Source organism: Ailuropoda melanoleuca, chromosome 5 (genome assembly GCF_002007445.2).
Source record: "Ailuropoda melanoleuca isolate Jingjing chromosome 5, ASM200744v2, whole genome shotgun sequence".
Classification (NCBI taxonomy): Eukaryota; Metazoa; Chordata; class Mammalia; order Carnivora; family Ursidae; genus Ailuropoda; species Ailuropoda melanoleuca.
The window spans coordinates 88,282,144-88,298,390 of record NC_048222.1 but is presented as its reverse complement, the minus strand read 5'-3'; the positions used below and the strand labels follow the sequence as shown (position 1 = coordinate 88,298,390).

The following is a 16,247-nucleotide window of genomic DNA, read 5'->3' as shown; positions in this document are numbered from 1 at the left end:
CCAATTGTTGGAGAGGATGTGGAGAAAGGGGATCCCTCCTACATTGTTGGTGGGAATGCAAGTTGGTACACCACTTTGGAAAACAGTGTGGAGGTCCCTTAAAAAGTTAAAAATTGAGCTTCCCTATGACCCAGCCATTACACCCTGGGTGTTTACCCCAAAGAGACAGACGTAGTGAAGAGAAGGGCCATATGCACCCCAATGTTCATAGCTGCATTGTCCACAATAGCTAAATCATGGAAGGAGCCGAGATGCCCTTTCAACTGATGACTGGATTAAGAAGCTGTGGTCCATATATACAATGGAATATTACTCAGCTATCAGAAAGAACGAGTTCTCAACATTTGCTGCAACATGGACGGCACTGGAGGAGAAAATGCTAAGTGAAATAAGTCAAGCAGAGGAAGACAAATATCATATGATTTCTCTCATCTATGGAACATAAGAATTAGGATGATCGGTAGGGGAAGAAAGGGATAAAGAAAAGGGGGGTAATCAGAAGGGGGAATGAAACATGAGAGACTATGGACTATGAGAAACAAACTGAAGACTTCAGAGGGGAGGGGGTGGGGGAATGGGATAGACTGGTGATGGGTAGTAAGGAGGGCACGTATTGCATGGTGCACTGGGTGTTATACACAATCAATGAATCATCGAACTTTACATCGGAAACCAGGGATGTACTGTATGGTGGCTAACATAATATAATAAAAATCTTAAAAAAATAAATAAGTGGGCGAATAACCACTGCTGGTCAACATAGTACTAGAAGTCCTAGTCTCAGCAATCAGACAACAAAAAGAAAGAAAAGGCATCCAAATTGGAAAAGAAGTAAAACTCTTACTCTTTGCAGATGACATGATACTCTATGTGGAAAACCTTAAAGACTCCACCCCCAAATTGCCAGAACTCATACAGGAATGCAGCAAAGTGGCAGGATATAAAATCAATGCACAGAAACAGTTGTATTTCTATACACTAACAATGAGACAGAAGAAAGCGAAATTAAGGAATCGATCCCATTTACATCTGCACCAAAAACCATAAGATATCTAGGCTAAACCTAACCAAAGAGGAAATGGATCTGTAGTCAGAAAACTATAGAACATGCATGAAAGAAACTGAGGAAGACACAAAGAAATGGAAAAACATTCCATGCTCATGGATTGGAAGAAAAAATATTGTGAAAATGTCTATGCTACCTAGAGCAAGCTATACATTCAAAGCAATCCCTATCAAAATACTATCAACTTTTTTCACAGAGATGGAACAAATAATCCTAAAATTTGTATGGAATGAGAAAAAACCTGGAATAGCTATAGGAATGTTGAAAAAGAAAACCAAAGCTAGGGGCATCACAATTCTGGACTTCAAGCTCTATTATAAAGCTATAATCATCAAGACGGTATGGTACCAGCACAAAAACAGACACACAGATCAATGAAACAGAGTAGAGAACCCACAAATGGACCCTCAACTCTATGGTCAACTAATCTTTAACAAAGCAGGAAAGAATACCCAATAGAAAAAAGTCTCTTCAACAAATGGTGTTGGGAAAATTGAACAGCCACATGCAAAAGAATGAAACTGGACCACTTTCTTAGACCATATATAAAATAGACTCGAAATGGATTAAAGACCTAAATGCGAAACAGGAATCCATCACAATCCTAGAGGAGAACACAGGCAGCAACCTCTGTGATCTCAACTGCAGCAACTTGCGAGACACAGCTTCAAAGGCAAGGGAAACAAAAGCAAAAATGAACTATTTATCTTCATCAAGATAAAAAGCTTTTGCACAGCAAAGGAAACAGTCAACAAAAGACAAACGACAGAATGGGAGAAGATAACTGCAAGTGACATATCAGATAAAGGGCTACTATGCAAAATCTATAAAGAACTTATCAAACTCAACACCTAAAGAACAAATAATCCAATCAAGAAATGCGCAGAAGAGATGAACAGACATTTCTCCAAAGACGACATACAAATGACCAACATACATTTGAAAAAATGCTCAACATCACTGGCATCAAGGAAATACAAATCAAAACCACAATGAGATACCACCTCACACCATTCAGAATGGCTAAAATTAACCACTCAGGAAACGACAGATGTTGCGAGGATGAGGGGAGAAAGGGAACCCTCTCACACTGCTAGTGGGAATGCAAGCTGGTGCAGCCACTCTGGAAAACAGTATGGAGGTTCCTCAAGGTGTTGAAAATAGAGCTACCCTATGACTCAGCAATTGCACTACTGGGTATTTACCCCAAAGATATAAATGCAGTGATCCAAAGGGACAGATACATCCCAAAGTTTATAGGAGCAATGTCCACAAAAGCCAAACTATGGAAAGAGCCCAGATGTCCATCGACAGATCAAGGGATAAAGATGTGGTGTATATATATATACATTGGACTACTACTCAGCCATCAAAAAAATGAAATCTTGCTATTTACAACACTGTGGATGGATCTAGAGGGTGTTACTAAGTGAAATAAGCCAATCAAAGAAAGACAATTATCATATGATCTGGCTGATATGTGGAATTTAAGAAACAAAACAGAGGATCATAAGGGAAGAGAGGAAAAAAAAAACAAGATAACATCAGAGAGGGAGACAAAGTATAAGAGACTCTTAAGCATAGGAAACAACTGAGGGCTGCAGGAAGGGAGAGGGGTGGGGGGATGGGGTAACTACATGATGGACATGTGATATAATAAGCACTGGTATTATATAAGACTGATGAATCACTGCCCTCTACCGCTGAAACCAGTAATACATTACATGTTAATTGAATTTAAATTTAAAAAAGCAACAACAATAAATAAAATAAAATAAAATAAAATAAAGTAGGCAACTAAGTGGACTGAGCAAACATAATAGGGTGGCTAGAAGGTGCTCAGTTGACACTATTAGTTATAAATTTAAAGAGAGACCAGTTAGAACAGTTGTATGCTTTCTCCAATCACATTCTACTACTCAAGTTCAGGCTCAAAAGAGATGAAGAGTTGGATTTCACCAAGTTAAGTTTTTGCCAGGTGATTTGTAATAATGAAGGATAGGTGAGGCTTTGGAAATTATTATAATGGGAGAACATGGAATTTCAGCCAAAAAAAGGAAAACAAAAAATGAGAAGGACATGGAAAAAAACTAGTAAAATCCACAAACCCAAATAGGACAAAGAAGTTGTGGAGCCAGAGTCCCACAGGAATAAGCTGGAAACACAGGAAATAGTGGTAAGTCATGGGATGCTTATGATTGAGACTATGGAAGAGTTGCTATAATCAGTAACAACAAATTTGATGGCATGACTACAGGTGAGAGTTCTAAGGCAGGGTGGTAGACAAAATTACTGAAAGAGAACAATCAAGAAAATAAAAGACCATGTACTATTGGAAGGATCATTTCTTTGGATACTGAAATCACCAAGAATTAGTACAGTATGGGGAAGAGTGACCGTGAGTCAAGTGTTAAACTCTTTAAAAAATGAGAGTCTGCAGATGACCCACAGAGGGTTAACAGGTGATAGAGTCTGACAGCAAAAGCCTCAAAAGTTTTGGGGTTGGTTGTGGTTAGGAACAGGGAAGAGTCTTGCAAGGAAAACACCTCCCTCATCCTACTTCTAAATGCAGTGGTATTAAGAAATTAGAGACACCATGTAAGACAGTTGCACAACAGTGTGTTCAGGGACAAGCCAGGTTTCGGAGCAAAAGAGATGAAAAAAAAACTACAAATTTAGAATACAGGGTATTTTGCTGATAATGTGCTATAAGAGGGCTTTCTGGAAGAGTTTAGGGAGGTACGCAGAGGGTGGGGGTCAGATTGGGATATGACCAGAATCATATGGAATAGAGAGACTAGCTAATGAAGGTAAAGTGTGGAGGTCCAGGGGTTTCTGGTGATTAAAAAAGAGGGAGGGCGCCTGGGTAGCGCAGTCGTTAAGCGTCTGCCTTCAGCTCAGGGCGTGATCCCGGCGTTCCCGGATCGAGTCCCACATCAGGCTCCTCTGCTATGAGCCTGCTTCTTCCTCTCCCACTCCCCCTGCTTGTGTTCCCTCTCTCGCTGACTGTCTCTATCTCTGTCAAATAAATAAATAAAATCTTTAAAAAAAAAAAAAATAAAATAAAATAAAATAAAATAAAATAAAATAAAATAAAATAAAATAAAATAAAAAAGAGGGATAAAAGATATGATGGAATTGGTCCATTAGGCCTAGGTAAGTAGTATATGGAAGGACTGAAGGAAGGAAGGGAGAGAGGCAGGGAGGGAAAACTTGTGTGCCAGTAATATTGCCTCTCAGCTGCAAAATCACCCTTCATTGTCCTCCTTGTGAGAAGCCAGACGATATACACTTCTTTGCTTGCTAGCATGACTTTAAGCTTTGTCAGCAGATGATGTTGGAGGAACAGTGCAGAAGAAAATGTCTCCTGTTCCTGATTAGGAGGCTTTCTTTCTTCTTGTTCCTGCTGCATGTGGGACACATAGTAACATTCACCCCTGTGGGCAGCTTCCAGGACAGTTCTGGAGGTGCCCCTGCCAGCTTCCCTGTGACTTTTGACAGCAACCCCAAGGCCAGTTTCCCACCACATTCTGCTGGTGACCCAACTGGCATCCCAGCCTACTACCCAAAGAGTTCAGCAACACCTAGCAACTTCCACCAGCAGGCTTCCCAGCAGATTCAACGATTCCCCAAGCAGCTTCCCTGTACATTCACCGGCACTCCAGGCAGGTTCTCAGGAGCTTCATCAGTTCTACGGAGGACAGCCTACGGCACCTCAGTGAACTCACCATCCAGTTAATTATAGCCATACCACACCAAAAAGGTTTGAATCTCAGCCTGAAGGGTGGGGTTGTGGAGATCTTCCAAAATCCAAAACTATGTCTCAGCGCTAGGAGTAGTGGCTGCTTCCTTCATCTGCTGTTCCTATATTCTCTAGAGTTCTTTATCCCTTAAAGTTAATTCCCTAAACATAGTTATTAGTTATTTAAACTTTCCTTGATTAAATTATTATGCGTTTTTTTTCTCCTTACTGGAGGCTGACTTACACAACTTATTTTAAGACTAATTTACAGTAATCATTTGAACTACCGTATGACAGATTTCAATTTAGATCTCTCTTACAGCAGTGTGTTCAATGTTCATATGTATCTAAATACGTATGCATGTGCATGTGTAGTCCAAAACAAAACAGGTTTCATATACTAAAGTATGCAGCTAATGACATGAAGAAAAATGTGAAATTCCTGCAACTAACACTGTGTGTTCTTGGGCATTTCACCTAAATGCTATAGGTGTTAATTTTTTCATCTGAAATATTATAGACTGTACAATATTTCCTTCTAGCTCTATGATATTATTTATGAATGTGAATTCTCAAATACAAAATTTTCCCACATTTTTATCAAGTATATCACATTTACTTGTTTTATGCACAAAAACAAATGGCTCTGCTTAGATTGTTCAAAAGTGATTTCACTGATGACATCACTTTCTTTTTATTGCACCAACTACTTAATGTATCTACTTAATGTTTATTTGTGACTTCTGTAAGTCTTCTTAGTTTTAGAAGACTGGTGAAGCAAAGAATAGCAATGTTCTTTAGTAACTTAAAAAACAATTCTATGAGTATCAAGACAACTGAACTGAACTGCAATAAAAAAAGATCAAATTGAATTTGTTACTAATACGCAATCTGTAACATGATCATACCTGTTTATGTTTCTGGAGTGGTTTCTTTTCATGTACTTTTTTATCTCCAAATTTCTTATATGTTAAAGGCACTCCATATTTAGCAGCAGGTTTTGTAATTTTCTGAGCAGACACAACAGAAGCCAAGCTTTGTCCTGAAGCTGGTCTTTTCGCTACATGAAAAGATACAAAGAGTTTTTTCCTAGAGTTCTTTATAGAATTTCAAAATTCTTCAAGATAGCACTTTTTCATTTTCACTATCATTGACAGCATTTGAGACTTTTCACTAAAAATCTCGTTCACTCCTTAGCACATGTCAATGCCTTCATTTTAAATTATTTGATACTAAAGCCATTTTGGGGGGGGGAGGAAAAGGCCACACATCTTTAAGATGTTGAAATTTCTCATTAAAAAAAAAAAGCAGATCCCTAAAATTGACTACGGATGCTTACTATGTATCTGTGAAGATACTAAAAATCACTGAACTTAAGAGTAGACTTTAAGTGGTATAGAAATTGTAACTCAATAAAGCTGTTAAAAAATATTTTTAAAAGAACTCTATTTTAGAAATTACTTTCAAAATTAGCACATAAACTTCAAGAGCAAGTGTTAAATACTAATGCCATCATTGTAAGCAACTTTAATATTTTCTTCATCTATAGTCTGAAAGATGTCTATATCTACAGACCTATAGAAGAACACTTTAAAACAATCATTATAGCTCAGGGTCCCATGAAATGGGTACCTTTATACACTACTGGTGGGACTATAAAATGGCCAAACTTTCTAGAGGGCAACCTGTATCAAGAACAATGTTTATGGATTGCTTTTAAAGAAATAATCAGAGATACATAAAAATTTATATACAAGTATAAGCCCTACAGCAATTATGTGTCCAATTCTTATTGAAGCCTAGAGTTCTCAGACTGAACCTTCAGTCTTAGAACAATGATGAATTCAAGAAAAACAGTTAAATTTAAGAAATTTAAAGGAGGGGCGCCTGGGTGGCACAGCGGTTGGGCGTCTGCCTTCGGCTCAGGGCGTGATCCCGGTGTTATGGGATCGAGCCCCACATCAGGCTCTCTCTCTCACTATGAGCCTGTTCTTCCTCTCCCACTCCCCCTGCTTGTGTTCCCTCTCTCGCTGGCTGTCTCTCTCTGTCAAATGAATAAATAAATAAAATCTTTAAAAAAAAAAAAAAGAAATTTAAAGGAAAGTCTACTATTTATATCTCTCAAAGATATTGACTAGGAACTAGGAAAAGTGGAAAAAAAAGAAATTTCCCTCTGGGAGTTCAACTGTAAGATCAAATCAGAACACATATATACAACAGCACAACATTGTACCTTGGCAAAATGTATTAAAACAACCAAAGGAATATTGTGTATTACCAGTACACATACTGGCACACATACTGAAGAAGGAGCTAAAGTCACAAAAGTATAAAAATGAAGATTCCCAGGAGAAAAATATTGAATAGTCGCCATTTACTTCCAGAAAAGAGGGAGAATTACTTATCTGATTTGGGGGTATTTCTCAGGCTCCATGACAAGGCTACCAGTAGTATAAAGCTTAATATGGGGAGTTGGAGCCCACCAAGTATCTACAGGCCCATCAGAAATATAATTCCTATTTTAGCTTCATGCTATTAAACATTTCATTCATCCAACTTCTGTTACAACAAAATAACTTTCTAATTCCTATGTAGGCTTATCTACATGGAAAGAATGTGCTGACATGGAGTATTTCTGGTCTTTGTGACAATGAGGCTTTTGATTAAGATTTGACTTCTCATGAGGTTTGACTGCCAGGAGAGAGATTCTGATTCTCGTGTGTGTCTGTCTCTTGTGAATTTGTTTAGAGTGAACTGATTTCCCAGGGACTGACAGTCTCTGCACACTGAGAGGATGAGTCTAAGGGTCTTTAGGAAGAGCTAAATATAGCTGGCCTTCCTAAGAACACACTGCCGTACCACTTCCAGCTTACATGGACTCACTGTTACAATATGGTATTTATTTTTATTAATTTACTCAAACTCAAAATGGAGAACATGGAAAGCATTAGTTTGAAAAACAATATACTCGTCAAATCTTACATAACTTACACAGATTTTAGAAATCCATTCTGAAATCATTCTATGAAGAAAAAATATAATTTCCTTCTCACACAAATATACGTATATATATACACATAGTATATAACCATACCCACAATCCTACAGATATTCTACTGCTGCTGGTCACACTTAAAATTATCCTTGGTAAGGTACCTGACTTCATATTAATTCACTTTTTAAAAATTTTAGAATATGAACTATTTCTCAAAGAAAAATATATAAACAACTAAGACATTTTAGAATATTCTAGGACAATCTGCTCAAAATATCAGCTAAGCAACTGATAAAGGTGAAAGACTTTAATATGGATTTAATTCAAACAAGGCAGACAAGAAATTTTGGAAATTTTGTTATTAATTCATCACAAAGTGTTGTATGCTGCCATATATCAATAATAAAGATGCATTTTCTCTGGATTAAATTTATCTACATTTACCCCAACTTATTATATCTACATATATCTCTAGTATAATGAAAATGTATTACTAATTAGTATTAGTATACTGATTATTGCAAACAGGTGAAAGGACTCATATTAAATTTCATTTACCTGGTACAGGCTGCGCTCCAAACTTGGAAAATGTTTTTAGACAAAATTCTTCTGCAATAAGCTTAGATTGAAAAAGGACAAAGAAAAAGTTAGAAAAGATGTGAAATTTCCAAAATAAAAACCCTACCCATTATTCAGATTACATTTTTCCCTTTTCAGTCACATATATGCTATGAGATAAACTGTATTTATTCAACCTAAGTAATCCCAAATTCCTCTCATACTAATTCTCTTCCACTCTTACAAATTTATTTTATTATTTTTCTAGACAAGGTTTCTTCTCAAATTAACCTAATGAACCACAAAGGCACCCATAAACTGCTTTCCTGCTCTATGTCTCAGCAATTTAACATAATTACCTCCTATCTGGAATACCCTCTATATTCTATATACAGCCAAATCCCTCATTTACCTCCAAACTGACAGTCACTTAATTATCCCTTTCTCAGATTAACTTCTCAGTTATTTCAACTTCACTCTGAATCGTCGCAGCATCTCCAATGAGTTTTCACTTTTAACAATATGTAATTATAACCAATACTGGATAAATATTTGAATATTACTAAATAATTCAATAAGTATCTCTTTCTACTATTACTAAAACACTCTAGTACTTATTCTTTAGCATTCATTAACAAATTTTGAGAACCAAAAGTCATTAGTATTTCCTGCAAGTCATTTTTTCTCCCTACTCACTAAATTTTCTTTTCCCCTTCTTTAAGCGCAAAACTATGACACCAACAAAGATTTAACTCAATTTAAGCCTGCTTTTCTCTTACTGGGTGGGGGGAGGGAAAGTAGGTGAATTTTCTCTTTTTTCAAGAGAAATGAGGCCTGCTGACGAGAATACTCACACAGTAGCAGTGGGACAGAAGCTCCAATCAGGCAAAAAGCCATGACTGAGATAGTCATCTGTCCCATTAAGGATCCCCCAGTAGCAGTTTTCAAGTCTCATACTGGCAGAATCAGCAACACCAGGGACATATCACATGTGGAAATTCTCAGGCTCCCACCTCAGAAACACTAAAATAGGAATTGTAGTGATGGGACCCAGCAATGTCCTTTAAGTGATTTTTTAAAGTTTGCTAAATCTTAAAAACCACTCCACTAAAAGATAAATTAAGTGAAGGTCTGGTTCACAGGTAATTCAGAGCAACTGTATAAATGTATTTTCCCTTCTGAACATTTGCATTTTTTCCCTTTCCTTTGCATGGAAGGAAATGGGTGTTTTATGAGCTCCAACTTGCCCCAAACTGGATAGTTTCATTGCTCGATGGTGAGTCTTTCTTTTTTGAGTGTGAATGCAAATATGAACTAAGAGATGGGGCATGAAGAATCCAAGAAGATTCTGAAATCTCCATGCTGTGTTGTTCAATATAGTTGCCACACATTGGTGGCGCCCACCTATTTAGATTAAAATTTTAAATAAATATAATTTAAAATTCAGCCCCTTGGTCACACTAGGCACAATTTAAGTATTCAAAACTACATGTAGCTAGTGGCTACAACGTTGGACAACGCTGATATAAAACAATCACTGTTGATGCACTATTGAAAGTACTATTGGACAACACCTATATTGCTAAGCAATCAGAGCTTATCCATGATTTGTCAAGCCTCTTCCAGAGTGTGCAAGATTGAGAATTAAACCTTATTAAACCTTGGGTGACAGCAGTTAGAGAAGAAGAAATTTTTTAAAAACCCTATAGAATATTATAGTAGTTCATATATTATGTAGTAAAGCTCACATATTGTTTCAGAGCCTTAAAAAATGTATTACAAACTTTCTCACTAGAATACTGAATAAATGATAATACAGCAGAAAATAAAACTTGGGAACCAAAGAAGAGATTTTCATAAAAAATGAAATCTAAGTGATGTCTAAATAGCAACAAGTAGCTATTCATATACTAAACACCCACTATCAAATATTCCACTTGTTAATAATCATAATCTGTCCTTTTTTTCTTTCTGTATTTTAAATTTTGATGTATCAGGCTTGCACATTTTCCTTCATTGCTGGCTAGTTGAATTCCAGTGCTTCAGCCTTGAGACTGTATGTCCTAACCACTGGTTTTGGGAGGGGGGACCTCAGCAAGATTCAATAAAGTTATTCTTTCTTTGCCAGTAGTTGCCAAAAAACAATAGTATATTGCATCATAAATCTGTCCTTGAAAATGTTACTTACAACAAAGTTGTCTTATAAGACACCTATGTTTCAGAGATTCTTGCTATATATATCCCATATAAGTAACCTTCAATCTACACATTTTAATTGGCTTTTTGCTGACTAATGTGTTCTCCTGGTAATAAGAGTTAAATCCACACTTCTGTTTTCTGAAAATTATTTGTTCACACAAATGTTCTGTTAACCCAAAGACTATGACACTTCCCTCTTATCCCATGAGCATAATAAAAGTAATAAAGCTATGATTTTGCTAAATACATGATTTACAGAAGAGTTTAACAGTGATCATTTAAATTAACAAAGGCCACATAGAACATGTAATATAAAATAATTACAGATTCAGGTGATCATATTTATATCAGTAACTTGTACGAACTGATTTGATATAAATTTTTAATAAATCCTCTCAAAGTAAAATTCAGTTCAACTCAACAAATATTTATTATGCATCTACGTGTGAGTACTAGAGGAAAAATCATGAGTCAACAATCTGTTATACATACAAATGCCCACAAAACAAGTTTTCAATAATTATCAAATAGAATATAATTGTAATTCACACAACTTGAGATACTAATATATTTATGTTAGTATAATAAAATGACACAAATATTTTATATTGACTATATTGAGCATTTCTTACATGCTAGACATTAAGCACTTTATGTGCATTATCACTTTTTTTTTTAACTCTCTTAACCACCTCATGATGTAGATATGTCTATAATCCCATTGTTTACAGGTCAGTGAGTCACAGAAATGTTTAATAATTTTGCAATCAGAGACGGTTAATAGAGGGGAGGTGGGTAGGGGGATGGGTGAAATAGGTGAAGGGGATTAAGAGTATATTTATCACGATGAGCACTATTGTGCAGAATCACTGAATCACTGTATTGTACACATGCAACTAATATAACTCTGTGTATGTTAATTATGCTGGATTTAAAATTTTTTTAATAATAATTTTACAGTTAGAAACCTAAGAAAACATAAAGTAGAGAGAGAGGTGATTGCCAGGAGTTGTGACAGAAGGGAATGGGGAGTTACTGGTAATGGGATTGAGTTTGTTTTACAAGATAAAGAGTTGTGAAGATGAATGGTGGTATTAACTGCACAGCATTGAAAATCTATTTAATACCACTGAACTGGACACTCAAAAATGGTTAAGAGGATGCACTTTATGTTGTGCACATTTTACCACGATAAAAAAAAAAAAATTGGAAAACAAAACAAAAGAAACCCAAGACAGAGGAATGATTTTATGATACTGTGGTTTATATTAAGAAATACATATCCGGTGTCTAGTTCCTAGCATACAGCTCCTAAAACCCTTAAAGTACCTAAAAGGTAAGAGAATAAAGTGTCTTTTGTTATTCCTAACAGACCACTTTCAACCACACAAGAATTTACTTTAATGAGGTGACATCTGGAAAGCCCATAAGGATGGAAGCTGATTGCCAGGGAAATCTACCACATGATTAGAGGGCTTAAATTTTCAGTCTCACTCCCCTCCTGAGAGGAAAGGGACTAGAGGTTGAATCAAACACTAAAGGCCAATGATTTAATCAATCATGTCTACATAATAAAGCCTCCATAAAAAACTGAAGGACAAGACTTGGACAGCTTCTGTGTTGGTAAACATGCCAGCAGGGTGACACATCCTAATTTCACTGGAACAGAAGCTTCTGCACTCTGGACTCTTTCAGACCTTGTCCTACGTATCCCTTCATCTGACTGTGGGATCTGATGATCTATATCTCCAGGTAGTGCCAGAACTGAATTGAACCAGACACCCCGCTGTGTTGCAGAAGTGCTTGGTGTGGAAAAAACTACCACACATTTGGTGATTGGAAGGGTGAGAAGTTTAGTATTAAGTGTTAAGAGGAAACACAGGAGGAATGTTTTCCCTCCTACAGATTCGCAACTAGAAAACAAATCCAAAGAAGAAGAATATGAGAATGGAAAGAAATGTGACTCCAGTGTCATCTGAAAAAGGCACTTTGTTCTCCCAGAATTGTGATATGCTCTCCTCAAAACATAGGTCATGTCCTAGTTAAGCATCATAACCTTACTATTTTAAAGTTAAAAAAAAAAAAAAAACATACCTGAGGCGAGAGAAACTTTTCAATGCGTTTGGCTATAAAACCTTTCTCCAATATGGAGTTGACTGATGGTCTATCCCTAGGATTTCTTTTAAATAACTGAGACAGTAAATTGCGGAGATCATAAGAATAATGTAATGATACAGGTGGAAAAGATCCAGATATTATCTTCAGTACCAGGTTTTTCATATTGCCAGCTTCAAACTAAAATCCAGAAAATAAATTAACATATATGAAACATATATAAATTGAAAACAGGAATAAACAATGAGAAATAGTTCTTTTCCTTGAGAACAGAAATATAATCCTCCTATGAATACTTTAATCAGCATATGTTCTTTTATTTAGCATATGTTCTTTAGAACAAAGTTCACTTGCTTATTTATAAACATATTTAAGAGAATATCAGTCCTCAAAAAAAGTTACAACCTATTCTAATATTAATTTTTGCTTACTCAAAACACTAGAAGATGGAATAAAGGTATTAATAAAAGATTTTATAAAAACAATAATAAAGACAAAAACAAACCCTGTAGTCTTTATTTAAGACCTGCCTACCTATGGCCCTGTTGCAGTAAGTGCAACAAGAAATTGCAAAACTAACAGTATCTGGGAGAAAACATAATAAATGAAAGTACTGGGGCGCCTAGGTAGCTCAGTCAGCTAAGGGTCTGACTCTTGATTTCGGCTCAGGTTGTAATCTCATGGGTTGTGAGATCGAGTCCTGCATCTAACTCCACACTCAGCAGGGAGACTGCCTGAGATTCTCTCCCTCTGCCCCTAGCCCAACTCATGCACATGTGCCCTCTCTCTCTCTCTCAAATCAATAAATCTTAAAAAATAAATAAATAAATGAAAATACTAATTGCTTTCCTTTTAAACACTGCTCATTATTATTTTTAGGTGTGTGATGCTCCCAAAAGCCATGTAGTGAGCAACATGGCAAGTATTCCAAAGGGGAATGTAAGCCATATCAATGGGAATAGTATATATTTAAGGAGTAAACACAATATAAGCTCTAACTGAAGTTAAAAAAGAGAAAAACCAACAGCGGTGGGGCAATTTAAAATCTAAAGATTTTGGGTGGCTCAGTTGGTTGAGCATCTGCCTTCAGCCTAGGTCGTGATCCCAGGGTCCTGGGATCAAGTCCTGCGTTGGGCTCTCTGCTCCACAGAGAACATGCTTCCCCCTCTGCCTGCCACTCTCCCTGCTTGTGTGTGCTCTCTCTCTCTCTGGCAAATAAATAAAATCTTCAAAAAAATAAAAATAAAAAATAAAACCTAAAGATTTCATTTTGAAAGTAAATAAAACTAAGCTTTTGACATCTCTGCTAAAATAGAACAGTTGTACACTGTTAACGTGTTATTAACATACACATTAACAAAACAAAACATGGTATAAATCAGGTATTGGTAATTATACCGAGTATAAAAAAGTTCTACTAAATCTTGAATTCTGCTAGACATTTAAAATATGATATTCAGCATATTAAAATTTGAGTGTAATTCAATAGTCTAGAAATATCTATGTACCTAAGAAGGAATTCTAAATGCATAATGATAGATTATTCCCTCACTACAATGAATTTTCACTCTCAACTGACAAGCTTTTCATAAAGGTTAGTGAATTACTCATTTCATGTGTCTACTTAAGAGTAAATAATTACAAAATACAGAAGCAATGGTGACAGAACACAGATGAAAAAATGAAAGAAAATATACTGATTTATACCTAAAATGACTGTGTGTTGAAAAATTGACCAATTCCTTCAAATACAGATCTGACGACTGCCATTCCACATCCCTATGGCAGTCTACGCTTTTATAAGGCAATACAGTCTTAAAAGAGTATACAACCATGAAAAAACACAAAGAAGAAAAAATATCCCCCAAATAATATCAAGCAATAAAAACAGGCCATAAAACTGTTTATACAATATAATTAAAGTGCAGAAATAAAAAAAAAAAACTCATTTTATCAATTAATCTAGAAGAAAGCCTGGAAGGAAACAAAATATTACAAGTACTTATTACCAGCTAGAAGAATTGCTTTTGATATTCATTTACTTCTTTATATTTTTATCTATTTTAAGTTTTCTGTAATGAAAATACATTATTGTTTAAGGGGGGAAGCATTATTTTTGTGAGAGAGAGCAAGCACGCCTGCAGGCCGGGGAGTTGTTGAGGGGGTGGGGCAGAGGGAGAGGCAGAGAGAGAATCTCAGCCAGGCTCCACTCCCAGCAAGGAGCCCAACACAAGGCTCTATCTCACCACCCTGAGTTCATGACCTGAGCAGAAATCAAGAGTCAGATGCTTAACTGACTCGCCACCCAAGCACTCCCAGGGGAACATTTTTAGAAAGCAAAATTTTAAAATGGAAAGTGATTAAAATTCAACCTATTTAAGACAAAAACTCCCCCTTTGGGGTGTATTATGTGCCATCTCAACAAAGTTCCAAAATTAAAACAATTTTTTTAAAGATTTATTTATTTAAGAAAGAGAGAGAGAGACAGAGACGAGAGCGAACATGTGTGTGCACAAGCAGGGGAAGGGGCAGAGGGAGAGGGGAAGCAGACTCCCTGCTGAGCATGGAGCCCAAACACCTGGCTTGATCTCACCCAGATCACAACCCTGAGATCATGACTTGAGTTGAAAACAAGAGTTAGACACTTAACCAACTGAGCCACACAGGTGCCCCCAAAATAAGTTTTAATTAAAGAGCATTTGAATTGATAAAATCCCCTGATGAATATGTCGAAAAATGTTCTTTAGTTTCAATTCCAAACTCAAATACAATTCAATTCCAAATACTTTGGGTGTTTTGAGAGAAATTGCTAAGATGAAACAAAAATTGTTACGCTAAAATACCAAACTCACGTACGAATGTAACATTAAAAAGATAGCAAGTTTATTTCTGTCATTAGAAATTATTTTCTGGGGGGGTGCCTGGGTGGCTCAGTTGGTTAAGCTTCTGACTCTTGATTTTAGCTCAAAGGGTCATGATTTCAGGGTTGTGGGATTGAACCCCCATTCAGCTCCCCAATCAGCAGGGAATCTGCTGGAGATTCTCTCTTTCTCTCCAAAATAAATAAATAAATGCTTTTTTTAAAAAAAGGAATTTCCTGGAAAAAAGTATGACATACGTATTATAATAACAAATATATAACATACATATGTAATATATGCATATATGTTAAGGGAAAATCTATATAAATTTATACTTGAGAAAGATGAGAAATTTAAAAACTGACAGAAATTCTAGTACAAGAGGATGACTTGAAAGATGTCATATGATTTAAAAATATATATATATTACAGGTACTTTAGGACACAATTTTTTAAATATTTCAGAAACTTCTACTTACTGCATGTTTAAGTGTACACATCTCATATAAGACACACCCCAGAGCCCAAATGTCACTAGAAAAGGGAAAAATGAGAAATTTTCTCTAAGTATCAAAATTTACTTAAATTTTTTTTCATTTAAAGGAAACAAAAGCACCATGAAAATGCTTTTCAAAAATATGTGTTCCATAAAACATATCCTTTAAAACTCAAAATTTCAACCATAACCAAATTATAAAAGTAGCTATCCCA

At 36.0% G+C, this 16,247-nt stretch overlaps 1 protein-coding gene across 9 annotated transcripts in view; it reads right to left on the bottom strand.

Annotated features, from left to right (window-relative positions):
* The window catches only part of NEK1 (NIMA related kinase 1), a 229,862-nt gene that overhangs the window by 170,783 nt on the left and 42,832 nt on the right, over positions 1-16,247 (bottom strand). For 8 of the 9 annotated variants that reach the window (XM_019798524.2, XM_019798525.2, XM_034661388.1 and 5 more), the window contains 4 exons: positions 16,016-16,070; positions 12,655-12,855; positions 8,362-8,422; positions 5,717-5,868 (listed from right to left, as the gene is read on the bottom strand). In XM_019798524.2, coding sequence (XP_019654083.1) covers positions 5,717-5,868; positions 8,362-8,422; positions 12,655-12,855; positions 16,016-16,070 — 469 coding nt within the window. The remainder of the gene's footprint in view (positions 1-5,716; positions 5,869-8,361; positions 8,423-12,654; positions 12,856-16,015; positions 16,071-16,247) is intronic. The other variant, XM_034661391.1, reaches the window with a different exon arrangement.